The 16,065-nt window shown below is 37.7% G+C and overlaps 3 protein-coding genes across 8 annotated transcripts in view; 1 reads left to right on the forward strand and 2 right to left on the reverse strand.

The window, feature by feature from the left end:
- Positions 1-10,240, reverse strand: part of rnf111 (ring finger protein 111) — a 61,056-nt gene extending 50,816 nt beyond the window's left edge. For 2 of the 4 annotated variants that reach the window (XM_077228592.1, XM_077228593.1), the window contains exon 1: positions 9,565-10,006. The gene's annotated coding sequence lies outside the window, so the exon portion shown is untranslated. Of the gene's footprint in view, positions 1-9,564 lie in introns of all 4 variants that reach the window. The other 2 variants (XM_077228594.1, XM_077228591.1) reach the window with 2 other exon arrangements.
- A 1,276-nt stretch (positions 10,241-11,516) lies between these two features.
- Positions 11,517-13,889, forward strand: ccnb2 (cyclin B2). The gene is made up of 8 exons (XM_077228610.1): positions 11,517-11,646; positions 11,804-11,920; positions 12,008-12,277; positions 12,361-12,519; positions 12,699-12,935; positions 13,046-13,186; positions 13,262-13,372; positions 13,515-13,889. Exons 1-8 carry the CDS (start codon positions 11,629-11,631, stop codon positions 13,623-13,625), a joined length of 1,164 nt encoding a protein of 387 aa, XP_077084725.1. The 5' UTR covers positions 11,517-11,628; the 3' UTR covers positions 13,626-13,889.
- Positions 13,890-14,222: 333 nt separating this feature from the next.
- Positions 14,223-16,065, reverse strand: part of myo1ea (myosin IEa) — a 55,753-nt gene continuing 53,910 nt past the window's right edge. For all 3 annotated transcript variants that reach the window (XM_077228590.1, XM_077228589.1, XM_077228588.1), the window contains one exon: positions 14,223-15,862. In XM_077228590.1, coding sequence (XP_077084705.1) covers positions 15,786-15,862 — 77 coding nt within the window. In that variant the 3' untranslated portion in view covers positions 14,223-15,785. The remainder of the gene's footprint in view (positions 15,863-16,065) is intronic.

A 16,065-nucleotide genomic window follows, 5' to 3' on the forward strand; every position in this document is an offset into this window, starting at 1 on the left:
GAGAGAGAAGGGAGAGGCGGTAAATACTGACGAGGCAATTTGTAAATGTTGTAATAAAAAAGGTGACTGCGAGAGATGGAAACACCTCTAACCTAATGTCGCATCTCCAAAACAAAGACCCAATAACTGCTGCGAGGGTGCATTTTGCCCCGAGTTCATTAAATAAGCGCATTAGTTTATATTTGTTAAAATATTATAATGTTATTTTTTTTACGTTGATAATGAAAACTGAAGAGCACTAGTAAGATGGGATGCATCGGGAGTCAGACATTGACCAATTATTTAAGTTTCATTTTGTAAAAGGCCTTTCTTTAAAGTGAATTTCGTTTTGTATAAATTGTATCCTAATTTTAATTTTTTTTTTTATCAACCAATAATAAATAAGAATCAAATATATCAGACAACATAATCATGACTTGATCATGCGCTGGCGCGCCGCGGTCACTTGCATTGAAATCTCATCATTGATTAACCGAAACTCAGTGCATGTCTCACAGACATGACAGATATCTAAATAAAGCTTGAAATTTCATTAAACGAAACAATTCAAAACGAAAAGAAATAGGCCACTCGCTGATTATTTAATCCATGATGTGCATTTCTCTCTATGCGCGTTCATACGGAAATGGCGATCATCAAATTAAACGAAACTATTCCAAACGAAAAGAAATAGGCTAGCCTACTCTCTGATTATGTAATCCATGATGTGCATTTCTCTCTATCGTTCACTATGGAGATGGCGATTCATCAATGTCTTTAAACGAAACAATTCAAAAGGAAAAGAAATATAGGCAGCATACTCTCTGATTAATCCAGGATGTGCATTTCTCTCTATAGGCGCGTTCACTGCGGAGATATCAATCGTCAATTTCTTTAAACGAAACAATTCAAAAGGAAAAGAAAAAGGCTAGCCTATACCTTCTGATTATGTAATCCATGATTTGCATTTCTCTCTATATATGCGCGTTCACTAGGAGATGGCGATCGTCAGCTTAATCTTTGCAGCACTGACAGAAAAGTTGTATAATAAAAATCAATGGACGCGTGTCACCGGATTTACAAATGCACTTGTTGCTTGTTGCTTGTTAATTTAATTTAAATGAATTAATAAAATGAATACAATTGTCATAATTAAAATAATTAAATATTATTAATTGTCCCATTTTTGCTCATTTATAAATAGTATTTATATCTACCACCCCCTCAGCATCTGGGTTAAACAATTATTTGGCGCCACCATATTATAACGGCCCACGTATTAAAAATAGTCGAGTCTAAAAAGGGCTACGGCTCATATTACATTTAATGCCGTCAACAGGGATCAGACACAACGTGCACGGGTTGGCCTTGATTTTTTGTTGTTGTGTTTTTTATGCCCGATCTGGTATTCGGTTTCTGAACGGTGTAGACACAAGCCAACAGTTTGGTGACGCTGTCTGAGCCTTATGTCATCATTTTTAATTAGTCACGGTAATACCGTATACCCCGGTAAAATAGGGAGGAGGTTTGACGGTATCAAAATTTGGATACCGCCCAAGCCTAGTTCACACTCCTGTTTGTCCGCGCCGTTTCATCTGCCTTTAAACTGGTTTAAATCACTGAGACATTTGTGTTCTTCGCTGAATTCAAACGCTTCTCACTGGATCTCGAGACAGAGACCGATCAGAGTAAACGCGTCTCCTCTCGTGAGCTCGCGCTGCGCTGTACTGCCATTTGGACTTTGAGCAGAGCGGATAAATGGTCCGTGTAGCGCGCGGTTCAAATGAGTTTTGTTCCACTTTTGGCGCATAAACATTATCGAACATTTATCGAACTCTTGATATCGTTTTATCGAGAAAAATCATATCGCGATAATTATCGTTATCGATTTATCGCCCAGCCCTAATATCAAGTATTAATTCAGTTATAAATTCAACCTGCACATTGCTCTTTAAGGACAGCACATCGACTTAACATACAAATTAGAAACAAAACTTACAAAGAAAGGATTGCCCTGCAAAACGTACTGCCTCTTACAATGAAAGGACTATATAAGACTGATTTTAACCATGTATTACTATACTATGTGGGGTGTGAATCTTCACTGGTCTCACAATTAATTTCAATTACGATTATAAAGTCAACGTTTCGATATCACAACAATGCATCACGATGCGTTGCTATATTACTGCACATGGCTACATTTTTGTCAATGAATACAAGTAGTCAGATATATGAACCCCCTTTTTATTTTATCTGCTCCAAGAAAGTAAACTTCCTAAATGCAATCGAACAAAACTTTAGTCTGAACACAGCAGATGACAGGAGCATTTGGAACTAATAAACACTAGTAAAATTCTAAAAGCGCAAAAAAAACTGTCAAGTTAGAGTAATATGTTTCAACAGCGCACATATGCTCGCATGCACACACACTCGCAAGCATGCACAGTCGCACGCTCACGCGCTGTAAATGTTTAAATAGTGGGTGCATTTTTTATAACTCGCTTTAGTGTTTCGCCTCCCTCCGTCATTTTATGCTAGTGAGACAAGCGCATATCATATGCGACGAATGAAGCCAGAGAAACGTCAGTAGGCTATAATGGCTAAAATCGATTATGGTATATTACTGCATCGATGCAGAATTGTCCATGTCCACATACAGCGATACATCATAGAAATTATTAATTTCAACAACTCTAACACCATTTTGTTATTATTGGTATCATAAATGCCTAGAATGGGGTATATAAATAATGGTCTGTATATACACTACCATTTAAACATTGCAGTTTAGGCTGCATTTATTTGATCAAAATACAGCAACAACAGTTATATTGTGAAATATTATTACAAAGTAAATTAAGTAACCGTTTTCTATTTTAATATATTTTAAAATATAATTTATCTCAGGATCAAATTGAGATTAATTTATCTCAATTTGAAATCAGCATCATTACTCATGTCTTCAGTGACATGTTCCCTCAGAAATCATTAATATGCTGATTTGGTGCACAAGAAACATCTAGATGTTACCCCAAACTCACTGAAAGCAGTTTAACTTGCAAGCGCTGGGTGCAATCAATGTATAGAATATTAATATAGACTTAATATAAATTAGAAACAGTTGCTGTATCAGTAAGGTGAAAACCAAAAAGATTTCAAAAGAATAAAACCCCTACAAAATGTCTTCCATAAACGTAAACGAAGTCAAGTGCCCAGTAACTGCAGTCAAAATGTTTTCCTGTAACTATAGCAATATTGTTATTCTACCAAGACCACTAACTTTTATTATGACCCACTGGCATTAAGCAATATCCAGTTTCACAAAAGCGAACCAAGAGAAACCATCTCACAACCCATAGACCCACAGTCTATAACCTCAGAAAACATCAACATATGCCTATAAAGCTGTGAATTTATAAAAAAAAAGGGAACATTGAGAAACTTTTTTTTTATAATCAGAAAACACACACACACAAAAAACAGGTTTTTAAATGTATCCCTGCTGTAAATATTATTGTTACTGCAAGACCCAGATAAAACAGACTTGCACCACATAAAAACAGTAGGGCTTCTATTGCATGACTAAACTGATTTATTAATTATTTATTACGTTTCTTAGCACAATTTTCACTCTTCACTCCAACAAGAAATAAGAGCTCAAACTGTGTTCATCGTTGTCCCTGAGCTAGACTGCTCTCCCAGGCTCCTCTGAGGCTGATCCTGTCAACCTGTGATGTACCGCTGTGCCATGCAACAAAGTGCACCACAGCACCTCCATATCAAGCGGCCCCAGAGGGCCCCATTGCGGCAATGCCTCTTGACGCCAAGGTGGATACAGATTTCAGAAGATAGGGGATTTTAGGGGGCTGTTTTAATTCCTTCCCCATGGATCGCTGTGTATATCTATGTTGAGTAGCTCCGCCATAAGCAATAGCATGACACACAGCCCAGAATAATTCACACAGAATAACTGTAAATCACTACAAATTCACCACACAAATCAAGGTTCAGAGGCACAAAAAGTCAGTAACTGTTTAAGTGAAAGAAGGTTTTTGCAGTCAATGCGCAATTAATAGTAATATATATATATATATATATTTTAATATTATACATAATATATAAACTATCATCAGATATTATATTATGCAGTTGTCCACTGTCTACCGTCACAGAAGACATTGATGTGACTGCTTTTTCAAGTATGAATTGGGGGTGTTTCTGCTTACTGTATTTTTTTAGCAACACATTCAACTAAAAAGATTAATTTAATTCATAAAAACAGGATTCATGGTTAATTTCTGACATGATATACTTAAGACGTCAAACATTTATTTAATCAAGCTCCAAAAAACAGCTCGTTTAGATAATGCAGAATTTGTGACGTCACACTGGTAAATGCATTTGCATATGACTGCCTCCATAGCAAGACATGGATGAATAGTTTTACATCATCGCACCATAAACGGCTGACATTCAGTAGCTTAACGGACGCATTCAATTCAAGCATGTTTGCATCTATTTTAGAGATGCACCGATTGATTGGCTGGTGACCGGAATTGGCAGATTTTCACGTGATCGGCCATAATCGGCGACCATCCGGTGAGTCTGACATATTCCGATTTTATGCCGGTAAAATGCATTTGGGCGCTGCATGATTAACATCACGCAACAGTATCACACGTGCACACGGAACGCACATGTTACTAGGAAACCTCGTGAATTACGGCTGTTTCACACCGCAAGTGTGAGCACTGCAGCGCGTTTTTTTTCTTCAATGAGTTAATCATGAGTGCATTCAAAGGAGCATCGCGTGAGCGTCAAGCAGTAGCCACGCGTGATCAACGGTGAAGCGGGAGTTTCAGCTCAGAGTCTATTTTTGCTGCACTGCTCACGCTCAGTTAAAGTGAAAGCACACTTTTGATGGACAAAATAAATATGATTTCACCCAAAAAGTGCCAAAAATTTGCATGTCTGGTGTGTTTTAACTGGAGTAGGCTATGTCAGAAAAGAAAATGAAGACTCAAAAATATTTATAGAAAATGTACCCATTTAAACTTGTTTTTATTATTTCCCAATCGTTTCCCTGCACTTGCTCCACTTGCCCGAGCTTAGCGCTTGTTTAGCCTGACTAGACTTGGCAGATGAGAGAAGAACTGTTTGCGAAATAAAACCTGCCATTGATGTACAAGTGATTGCAATACGCTTATTTCACGCAGCCGTTATTTTGAAATCGAAAGCGAGGCTGCGGTGGGATGAAAACCAGAAGTGTCGCCTTTAATCATAGGAGAGTCGCGAATTCGATGGCGTATTGTTGTGTTTAATGTAGAAATTAGTTATTCTAAAAAATTTACATACATTTCTTTCATACTTTATACTATATACAGTGACATTCATTTATAATTTTTTTTCTCCAGAAAGTAAAAAAAACAAGCAGGAACGGACTATATCTACATATCCTATATTGGATATTAACATCCAATAGTGTAAATCACGGCAGCAGCTTCAGGTTGGTAGTCCAAGGCATTGTTGTTTATCTTTACTTCGGGGGGGGGGGGGGGGGGGGTCTTCCCACCGGAGCCTCGCTTTCGATTTCAAAATAACGGCTGTGTGAAATAAGCGTATAGGTCTGTGTGTGTGTGTGTTGAGAAATATCTTTATACTGCAAGCCTATGTTTATTTTATTTTTATTTGCTATTTATATATTATTTTATTGCCATTACCTGTTTTCATACAGAAGTTTAGTTTCCTAAATAAGTAAATATATCAATTTTTTTTGTTGAATATTGGAAGTGAAAATGGTTCTTCTATACCATAACACAGCACTAGATATGTGTATTTCCCACACCAGGAGTAATAATTTATGCAGGGCTCGAATTTCGGTGCGGGATTGCGGGTATTGCGCACCATTTTAATCATTCCCGCAGGTCTTGTGTTTATAATGCGGGAAATTCCGCAAACATTCATGTAGGCCTATGAGTGAATTTAACCTAACAGATTTTATATGATCAAATCAGTCATTTTAAAACTTTATGCGAGATGCAATTTCACAAATAGCGTGAGTGATTCTGCCAATGCCGCGTCTTCTCTGTCTCTCAAAATGTGTTGCACAAGGCAAGTCAATCGCGCTGCACTGCAGGCGGCGACTCTAGACTCTCGAGTTTCAGAGGTCGGGACATATGATGGAAATGTCACTTGCACAATCGGGCAATTGCATCGTCACTAATGTTTATAATTTGTGCGTCTTTTTAAGTCTTACCTGTTTAAACATTCAAGCGATTTTAACCCGCATAACAAACAGCTCGTGAGTAACGAAACTGAGTTCTTTTTCGCGAATTATAGCGCTTTAACGGTCAAAAGCACACAACATTGTCTTAATTCCGGTCTTGGGGAGTATCCTCTCAAACACAATCGGTTATGTCTTAAAAAAATCATACAAAAAGAAAATGCATGTGACACTATAATGAAAACAGTATGGGCCATTCACGTTACGTCTTTTGCGCGCTCATCCTTTGCTGAAACGTCTTCGTCTTCATGAAGAACGTGGCTCATGATTGCTAAGCAACAGGGAGCCCTTTTTAAAAGAAGAGAAAGTGGCCCGGACTGCGCTTTACACGCAACATGTGAACGTGGATCCGTGCACTAGCTCTTAAAGTGAGAGTAGCCTAAAATGTGTCTGTCATTATTGTATATAAAACAACAAAAGATAGCATTAATTGTAAGGAATCAGGATTAATAGCCTATGTATTCAAATTATACAGGACTAAAAGACTATTCCGTGTTATTTTACTTTTGATTACTTTTTTCCGTTTCTGTAGTACTAGTGTTATTTTTAGACCTAAACTTTTCTCTTTATTTCATGTATTTATTTGTGCTACTTTTTTCAATTTAATTCAAAGATTGAAATCAAGCTTTCTTTTGTTGTGTAAACTAAAAAAAACGACCCCATTGTAAAAACACAAATACAATGAGTGAGCAAACATTTAGCTGAACGTATTTTTAAAAATTGTATTTGTATAAATTTTATGAGGTAATTTGTTGAAATAGTCAGTAATAAATCAAGTATGAATAAACACGAAGCAGTAGCATAAATAAATACAGTAGAATAAAGATACAAAAAATTAATCAATGTGGTATATTTTTTCCAGGTAGGTCCAACAGTAGTATTTAAGTAAAAATACCACATAAATCGAATAATCAAATATAAAATAACTCTGCATTGTCATAACTGTATAAGTTAAAAACAGATATCCTTATTAAAGCTTTTCTTTTGTTGTTAGATTACAATTATTAATACAGACAGCCAATAGTAGACAGTAACAGGTTTTAAAGGCTGCTGTCACTTACACCTGGACGGAGACAATATGCTGTAACACATGTTGTTCACATTCACATAACTGACGCAAATATTTGCCAAGATGGACATTTTGACATAACTGTGTGTGTAAACTGGGTGTGTATTTTAATTTTTATGTATAATAAGCTGCGAAAATCTAACACGCGAGATGCGGCTATTTGTGTGCGCTTTGGTTGAGCACGCACTGACTGAAAATTGTCTCAGAGAGCCACGCCACTACTTTATAGTTTAAAATCACTTGAATTTATAAATTGGCACAATATAAAAAATGATTTGCGATTAAGTCTTGTATTGCACCGTGCAGCTCGCTTGCAGAGCAAAATCAATGTGGATACTAGGAATCCATTTGCGCATTTTGAGAGAGAGAGAAAAGACGAGGTACTGCAATACTGTTTATGAAATTACGTCTCACAGAAACTTTTTACATAACCGATTTGCTCTGATAATCTGTTTGGGTTCAACCTACATGCTATAGTGTATAAATGTTCGGTACTGTATAAAAACCAAGTACCGTCACTAAGGAATTTAAAATGTTGATACCGACTTTTCGGTTCTCATGACATCCCTTGTGTGAAACATGACAGGGGATTAGGGAAGAACATAAACAGTGCGATGCGTTGTTCCAACACTAGGGTTTTTTAAATACTTACTAAAATAGACTAATTGGAGTGAAGTTTTACTGTTTCCTATGCAATGACGTTTACCAATCATAACAGTGGGTACTAAAGCCCAATTTATACTTCTGCGTCGAACAAACGCCGTAGCTACGTTGAAGGCTGTGTGTAGCCCGCGTACCCTACGGCATACCCTGACGTGCACCTCTCCAAAAATGTAACAACGTGTCAATTCTACGCGGACGCAAGCGCCGTGATTAGTCTGCTAGAACCCCTCCCTTGGGTTTCACAAGCTCCCTCTGCAAGTGTAATTGCACGTCAACGTGGACAACGACGCAGAAGTATAAATGAAAACCAACGCGTAGTCTATAGCGTAGAGGCTACGACGCAGATGTATAAATCAGCCTTAAAGGAGCCATCCCTTAAAAACGGATTGTTTCAGACAAAGAAATTGTTATTTTTCATCATATACAAGCGTTTTTTTTTTTTTACAAAAAAAAAAACTTTATTAACATTATAAATTAACCTAAAGGAACATATTGATTTTTTTTAAAATCCATGTCCTGGCCCCTTTAACAGCCCTGCATCATTATTTTACATTTTTCTACAATTTAAGAGAATTAACTAAAAATTATCATCCAAGCAACTGTGACAGACATTCATTTTCTCCTCAATGTTAGTATAGCTGAAAAAGACCATTAATAAGAGAGATCAAGCACCGATTACATTAACAGGTCTTAAAGAAAACACTAGTTCTTTCACCAAGCATTATGTCTTATGCTGGAAAGCAGAAACACTATATTATTAATACATACAAATAAATCCTTTATAGAGGCAGATATTATATTTTAATGAGCCATTAAGACAAATGACAGGAATAGCATTTTCAAATCTGGATGGAATATGATTACTGCAATTGGGAGCAAAAATAGTAACACTGCATCTTATTTGTAAGGTTTTGTTTCTCAAAACAGATGATGGAAGTGCACCGTGAAAGAGAAGATACTTTAAACAAATCAAAGAGGAGTAGTTTGAGCCATGGTGGCATTAATAATCTCTTTTCAGATGCCACTGCTTTATGGGAGTCAACAGCACATATGTCATGCTCCCAGAGGGGGGCACATTAAAATGTTATTGTAAATGCAAAGACTGGAATCTGATCCAGTTGGCTGTTCAAGAAAACAAGAGCTGCTGACCAATTCCGTCTCAAAATGGCCAGATGAAACCAGCTTCTCTATTTCCAATCAAATAACAACGTCAATTCAATAACAATCCAATAAATCATGACACAAAGACAACGAGGGTTTGATAAACAACAGAAAAAGAAAGGCACCGATGGCATGTTAATGTTGTTGTTCTCACTTCCTTCGACACATCAGGTGACAGCAATACAGATTATAAAACACATCTTAAAACAGACATTTAAGACACGTTTAAACAAATAGTGACAGATAATGTTGTGTATCAGTAGCCCATTGGGCCTGGATGTGCTGGGACAAGCATACTCTCTACTGAAACTGCTAGCGGCGGGCTATTAGCCTCTCCAGTTAGTCAAACAATAGCTCATACCAATTGAAATTTACTATTAAAACAAATATAAACAGAGCCACTTACCTCTTTAAACGTCGGGAAACTATCTCTCTTGGACTTAACCCCTTTTCCAGTGTACAATTTTCGTCGACAGAAGTAGAAAAGTATTGGGGAAGCGAGTGAACGTCAGCGGAGGCTTGTGTGAAACTGACAGTCAAATAAGCCCGGAGAGGGAGGGAGATAGAGACAGAGAGGCCCAGCGCTTTAGCCTCCCCGCTAACTGACGGATATTTCGACGATTACGCTTTAAATGTATGAGAATAAGCACGCGAGTTACAGTATCACACGTTTAACGTCACGGCGAGCTAATCGTACGGAGAGGACGTTTAATTTAGCGGTCATATATGTTTCGAATTCCTTCCCGTTTGCCCTCGGGTGCGAGTCCCCATTCCTGCCTATTCGCGGCGTCCATTAGAGCGCTGCTATGTGTGTGTATGTGAACAGCCCTGCTGCTACGCACACACACGCGCGCGAGCGAGCATTTCGACATTTTACGACATTCTCGCATCCTTGACGACTCTCCTGGACAACAAAATCGCCTTAAGGCTTGCAGAAAATGACAATATATTGTGAATAACCGTTAATGATCGTAGGGGTTGACTACCGACTCTTGCGAGTCTAAACAGATATTTTAGTGCAGTTTATGAATGCTGACCAATATGATACTGTGTTGTAGGGAGTTGGTAGCCTCATGCTCTCTAGTGGCAGATTGTGTCAGCGCTTCATGTAACGTTACACATAAACTGAAGGGGTACAATGAGCTTGTATGTGTTTATGAGGTTTTCGTTATTTAAATATAAAAATTGTAGAAAAAACACAACACAGAATTGGCCTTAATATCACAAATCTCTGGTAAAAGCAATATTACCGTTTTAATGATATTGGTCTGATGAGGTAGCCAATTTAATGTTTGTTTGTTTTTGAGAAGTCAAAGGCTACAAAATCCCACAAAATGGTGAATAAATGGGGAAATAATAATCCCGTAATCTACTATCAACCCACTGAATATGGTGTATTTCAGTGTCTCGATTTTTTTGAGCTCATCAAAGATTCGTTCAGGGTCCATTTCTGCAGGTTACGCTAGGTGGAGACAAGTCAATATTTTTGTGTGTTATGAAGTCAGTCAACTGAGTCAAAATTTTAGAATGAGTTATGCGCTCAGAAAAAAACCTCTATGATAAAACTCATTTAATATTATTTTTCTCATGTACAGCAGTCACTTGATTCAAAATGGAGTTAAGTGAAGGAAACATGAGTCAGAACATGGAAATGAACAAGAATGTTAATTGTTCATGAACGAATCTCTATTTCATGTGTACTTTCTCATTACATGAATGTTGCTTTTATTGTGTTTTATTACAGAGGTTCTAAACCTTTGGTCTCCAACAATATTCAAAGACCCAATGGCTTTTCCATTTGTTTGTGAGTTATTGAAAGAGGATTTTAAAAATAATATTTACTCACAATTTGTACACATTAAAAAAAGTTTGGCATAACAAGACATATCTATATTCATTATAAATAGACACATGGTGTCTAAAAAAATGATTTTGCATGACTTTTCTAAGGTCACAATCCCACAGCGACAGAATGCGGGTTTAAATCCCAAAAACCCACTGTTTTGCTTTATTCAGTGGCAAGCAATGGTTTATTTAAAACGTTTCATTTTAAAAATGCCCAGTCTTTACAAATTAAAGGTCCTTGATCAGCAAACACTATTATTATCAACACCATACTAACTACATGACTACTAAACAAACAATTACTAAGGGAATCGGTTAAACAAAACAACTTTTAAACGAGTTCAGTTCAATGTCGTTGTGTGTTTTACAGCTACATGTGAAACCGGGCGGAGATGATGATGAGGGATGATTGAAAAGCGTCCCTTCCCTTTTCAACCAATCGAAGTCGAGTATTCTGTGAGGCAGTGTCCAATCAGACAGCACGGAGCGGTATTTGAATCACCAGAAGGCCTTTGTACTGTGCGGTTTGTTTTGAATTGGACTAGAAACATTAGGCGAAGCTAAACGGCCTGTTTTAACATTTTAAATTTCATTTAAGTATTACCTCTCGAAAAGCCTATTCGTCATGGAAATGCACGCTTCGGTGAGTATTAAATGCAGAAATATGCGTTTGTATATGTCTGATAAAAGTCTTGCTAGCGTCAAAGCAGCTTCATGTTCGTTAGCTTAAATGGCTAAGAGTCGTGTTGAAATGGCTTGTATGAGCATGGGTTTAGTTCTTACTTTCTTTCCCAATATAGCGCAAAGCAAACAACCCTATTTTTATCGGTGGCAAAGGCGGTCCTGGAAACGGTGCAGCGAGGAGGGCCGTTTTTGGCGAACTTTCCAACTTATCTCACAAACCAGTTCAGACCAAGGTGCGTGTCTTTATTTACCGCCGTGTAACTTGTGCGTTTGCGCAAAAGCATGATGCCATACATTCCTCTTTGTTTTTTCCTTTTCAGAAGGTTCAACCTTTGCCATCTGTTAAATCGACTGTCCAGCCAGCTGTTGTGCAACCCAAACGTGCCCAGTTACAGCACGACATCCCTCGGCCTGCCCCAGCGTTGCCCCCCTCTGCTCAAGCTGACGTGAGCATGAAGGAAGATGAACTGTGTCAAGCCTTTTCCAACACCCTCTTTGCAGTCGAAGACATCGATGAGGGGGATGCTGACATGCCTCAGCTGTGTCCTGAATATGTAAAGGACATATATGCTTATCTGCAAAGCCTTGAGGTACTTGCGTCTGTTCACAGTATTTTTTATTTTTTGGTTTTCCACATTTCGTTCCTCCTACAGCTTTTGTGCTATCATTGCAGGTTCAGCAGTCTGTCCGTCCCCGTTACATGCGTGGTTATGATATCAATGGACGAATGCGTGCTCTCCTGGTTGACTGGCTGATTCAGGTGCACTCAAGATTTCAGCTCCTGCAGGAAACCTTGTACATGACTGTAGCCGTCCTTGATCGCTTTCTCCAGGTGACCATTACAGCCATTTGGTGTTTTCTTGTTCATGCAGTACCGGAGTTCCTATGCTATACTGGTGGTGATGACTTGGTGAATTTAATGTCAATGACTTAATCAAATTGGATCTTAAAACCTTGTAACAGATGTTATTCATGATGGAATTGTTAAACCCCTTTTTCTTTCCCTTTCAGGTACAACCTGTGACCCGTAAGAAGCTCCAGCTAGTGGGGGTTACTGCAATGCTGGTTGCTTGTAAATATGAGGAAATGTATGTGCCGCTGGTTGGGGACTTTGCCTACATTGCTGATGATGCCTTCACGAAAGCCCAGATCAGAGAGATGGAGATGTTGATTCTCAGCGAGCTGAACTTTGAACTTGGACGTCCTCTGCCTTTGCACTTTTTGCGGAGAGCTTCAAAGGCTGGCAATGCAAGTACAGGTTTTATAATCCCTGTGGTTTGGAAGTTTGTTTGTTCGTTGTTGTTTTTTTTTCTCAAGTTTCAGATGTTAAGTCTTTGCATTTTATAACTGCTTTCCAGGCGGATGCTGAGAAGCATACACTGGCAAAATATTTCCTTGAACTGACACTACTTGACTATGACATGGTCCACTATAAGCCTTCTGAGACTGCAGCTGCTGCTCTGTGCCTCTCTCAACTTGTGCTTGATGGCCAAAAATGGGTAAATTTCTTTTTTCCTTCTCTGCCATATACACCCACACGTTTTTTATTATTTTCTTTTCCCCTGGTGCTCCAGTCAACAACCCAACAACACTACTCCACCTATGATGAGGACCACCTGAAGCCTATCATGCAGCATATTGCCAAAAATGTGGTTTCAGTCAATGAAGGACTCTCAAAGCATGTGGTAAGCGCTTTTCTATTAGACTATTCCTATTCATTTACACTTCTGCATTTGGCTGATTCTGATTCAAAGCGACTTGCAAAAAAGAAACGAGTATGGGTTTACTTGTACTGAATTCTAGGCTGATGTTGTCCATCTCTTACAGACGGTGAAAAAGAAATACTCCAGCAGTAGGCTCATGAAGATCAGCCTCCTTCCTCAGTTGAAGTCGTCACTTGTAAAGGATCTGGCTGCTCCATTGCTCTCCACCTCCTGAGGATTTTTATGTGGGAATGAACGCTAACACTTGCACTTTATTTTGTGTCAGCCATTTTGAGAGATGGACTGCTGCTTTTTAAACCGATGTACATACTTTTGGATTGTCTATATTGATAAGTGTTTGTACTTTTTAAAGAGTTCTTTTTTTTTTAAGCTGATGGTTTAAATTGAGCTTGTTTATGAAATTTTGTAGCTGTATTTGCTTTACCTCTTAGTGGGTAAATTGGATCTGAAATCATTAAAATCCAAAGATTTAATGCCATTTTCTGACTTGTTAATGCTGTCATAATTTAGGATTGGGGTAAAGGTTAATTTTGAAGTTGAACGTGTTTGGACTCAAATGCAATTGCCTAATTAAATACCCAAGTCTTTCCACCTGATGTTAGGAATATTGCACATGTGCAATATCCCTTATTCATAATTCTATTTTACAATTTGTGACTTGAAATATTTAAGGTGAAATGTTGATATTACACTAAGCTACACAGAATGTTTTCAGTTGTCCCATTTAACCTTAGTTCCAAAGTATTTTTGCTAGTGATGCAGATGTCCTGCACAAATTTGTGGTTATGCAGTTAGTGATTGAAACACTGTCTTTGATCCAGTAGGCATTTATTAAATCAATTATACCTCTTGCTTAACAGTTCCATAGAATTCACCCACAATGTGTCTCTAAAATAGTTGAATTAAATATGCTTCCATTTTACATTTCAATCTTCGACCATTAATATGGGCTGCATTCATGAAACATTACTCTTTTCTGCCATTTTGCAAAAGTTTTATATTGTGTATCTCCCAAATACTTTTATTAAACACAACTCTTGTCCTTGAAAATGTCAATAAAAATGTTTGTAAATAAAGTTGACATCCTACAAGTGTCCCAAATGAATGCTACAAATAAAGTTCCAGATGGAAATAACCGGTCTAATTTTTTTTTTGAACAATGTATTTGATGTATTAGACGAGGTAACATCAGTAGGATAGTACACAATCAGACCCCAAACACCAAATATCTGTCACTTTATTCTTCAAGAAACGATGTTCTCAAAATATATGGGAACTGATCTTGGGTACATTCTTAAAAACATCTAAGAATTTATCTTGAGAAAAACATACTATGGAAGTCAATGGGGCCAATGAACTGGTTACCGGCCTTCTTCGAAACATGTTTTGAGTTCAGCAGAACATTTTTTTATTCATACAGGTTTGGAACAACTTGAAGGTGAGTAAAAGGAGACAATTTTCATTTTTGGGCAAACTATCCCTTTAAGAATTTTTTGTAGATCCAGCCCCTGATTCATCTCTTCACTGACTAGCACCTTGACGAATGGTGTCGATGACCTGACCAGTACATTTGTATGATATTGTACTCATAAAGTGCTTCGTATCTATACAGTAACATATGTGATGAGTGTGGGTTTTCCAAATAATGCCTGGAAATACCACTGCAGTTTAAATTTAAACTGTTGGAATCTTTTGTACAATGATACATTGAGCATTGTTATAAGATTATGAACGTAACATCAAAAGCATAGTACAATCCATGGTTTTCAAGAGCTGTAGTGCAGTTTAAACATTTGGGTTTCTCTTAACTACAATATGAAAGGCAATAACATGGTAAAACGTTCCTTAGCAGCAAAACATTTCCCACTAAAACCATTGATTCGGACATGACTTCAAGAGATTGGAAAAAATATATATAAATCACAAACAGCAGGTGACTCTAAAGCCAAGCCCATTAATTTACATATAAAATCTATCCATTTCAAAAGCAAAATAAAAAAGCCTGTTCCCACATAAAATGGCTACTTCATCTCTAAGTGAATTAAGATCACCTTAAATACCAATGAAAGATGAACAAAACACATCAGAAATAAACTGTAGAATGCTGTAATATAAATACAATAAATAGTTTTGATCAGTGCTCACAGGGAGAGCTCAGTATTCAGCGCCCTGGAGAAAACTTTCATGTCCGGTCGGCATCTGTCCGCATGGCCTCAAATGTCCGTGGCAGCACAACGCAAAGCTTATGAGGAGTTTAGCCAAAGCACACCACGCTCATTCCTTCATTATCTCCATTTTCCCTCCTTTATTTGACCTTGTCCTTCTCTGAACAAGTCTGCTGAGGTTCTGGTCGCCTCATCAACAGCAGGAGAGCTTAGATCTTGGTCACGTAGTTGTTTGGGAAAAGACCTTGTTTACCTCTCAGTCTCCCTGTCCACCATCCAGAGGCATCTAGACAATCAAATAATGCATTAATATCAAAATTACAACATTCTGCCACTAAAAAAAGCAAGACCCACAACGTATCTTTTAAAAAGATTCAGATAGGCCCAATATGTAAAATGCCAGCAATATTCATGAAAACTTTACAAACAGGGACTGGATTCACGAAACATTAAGAATATAATTTTCATAAATAAGCATTTACGAAATAA

Source organism: Siphateles boraxobius, unplaced genomic scaffold (assembly GCF_051911475.1).
Source record: "Siphateles boraxobius isolate OS27281-9 unplaced genomic scaffold, OSU_SipBor_1 130, whole genome shotgun sequence".
Taxonomy (NCBI): domain Eukaryota; kingdom Metazoa; phylum Chordata; class Actinopteri; order Cypriniformes; family Leuciscidae; genus Siphateles; species Siphateles boraxobius.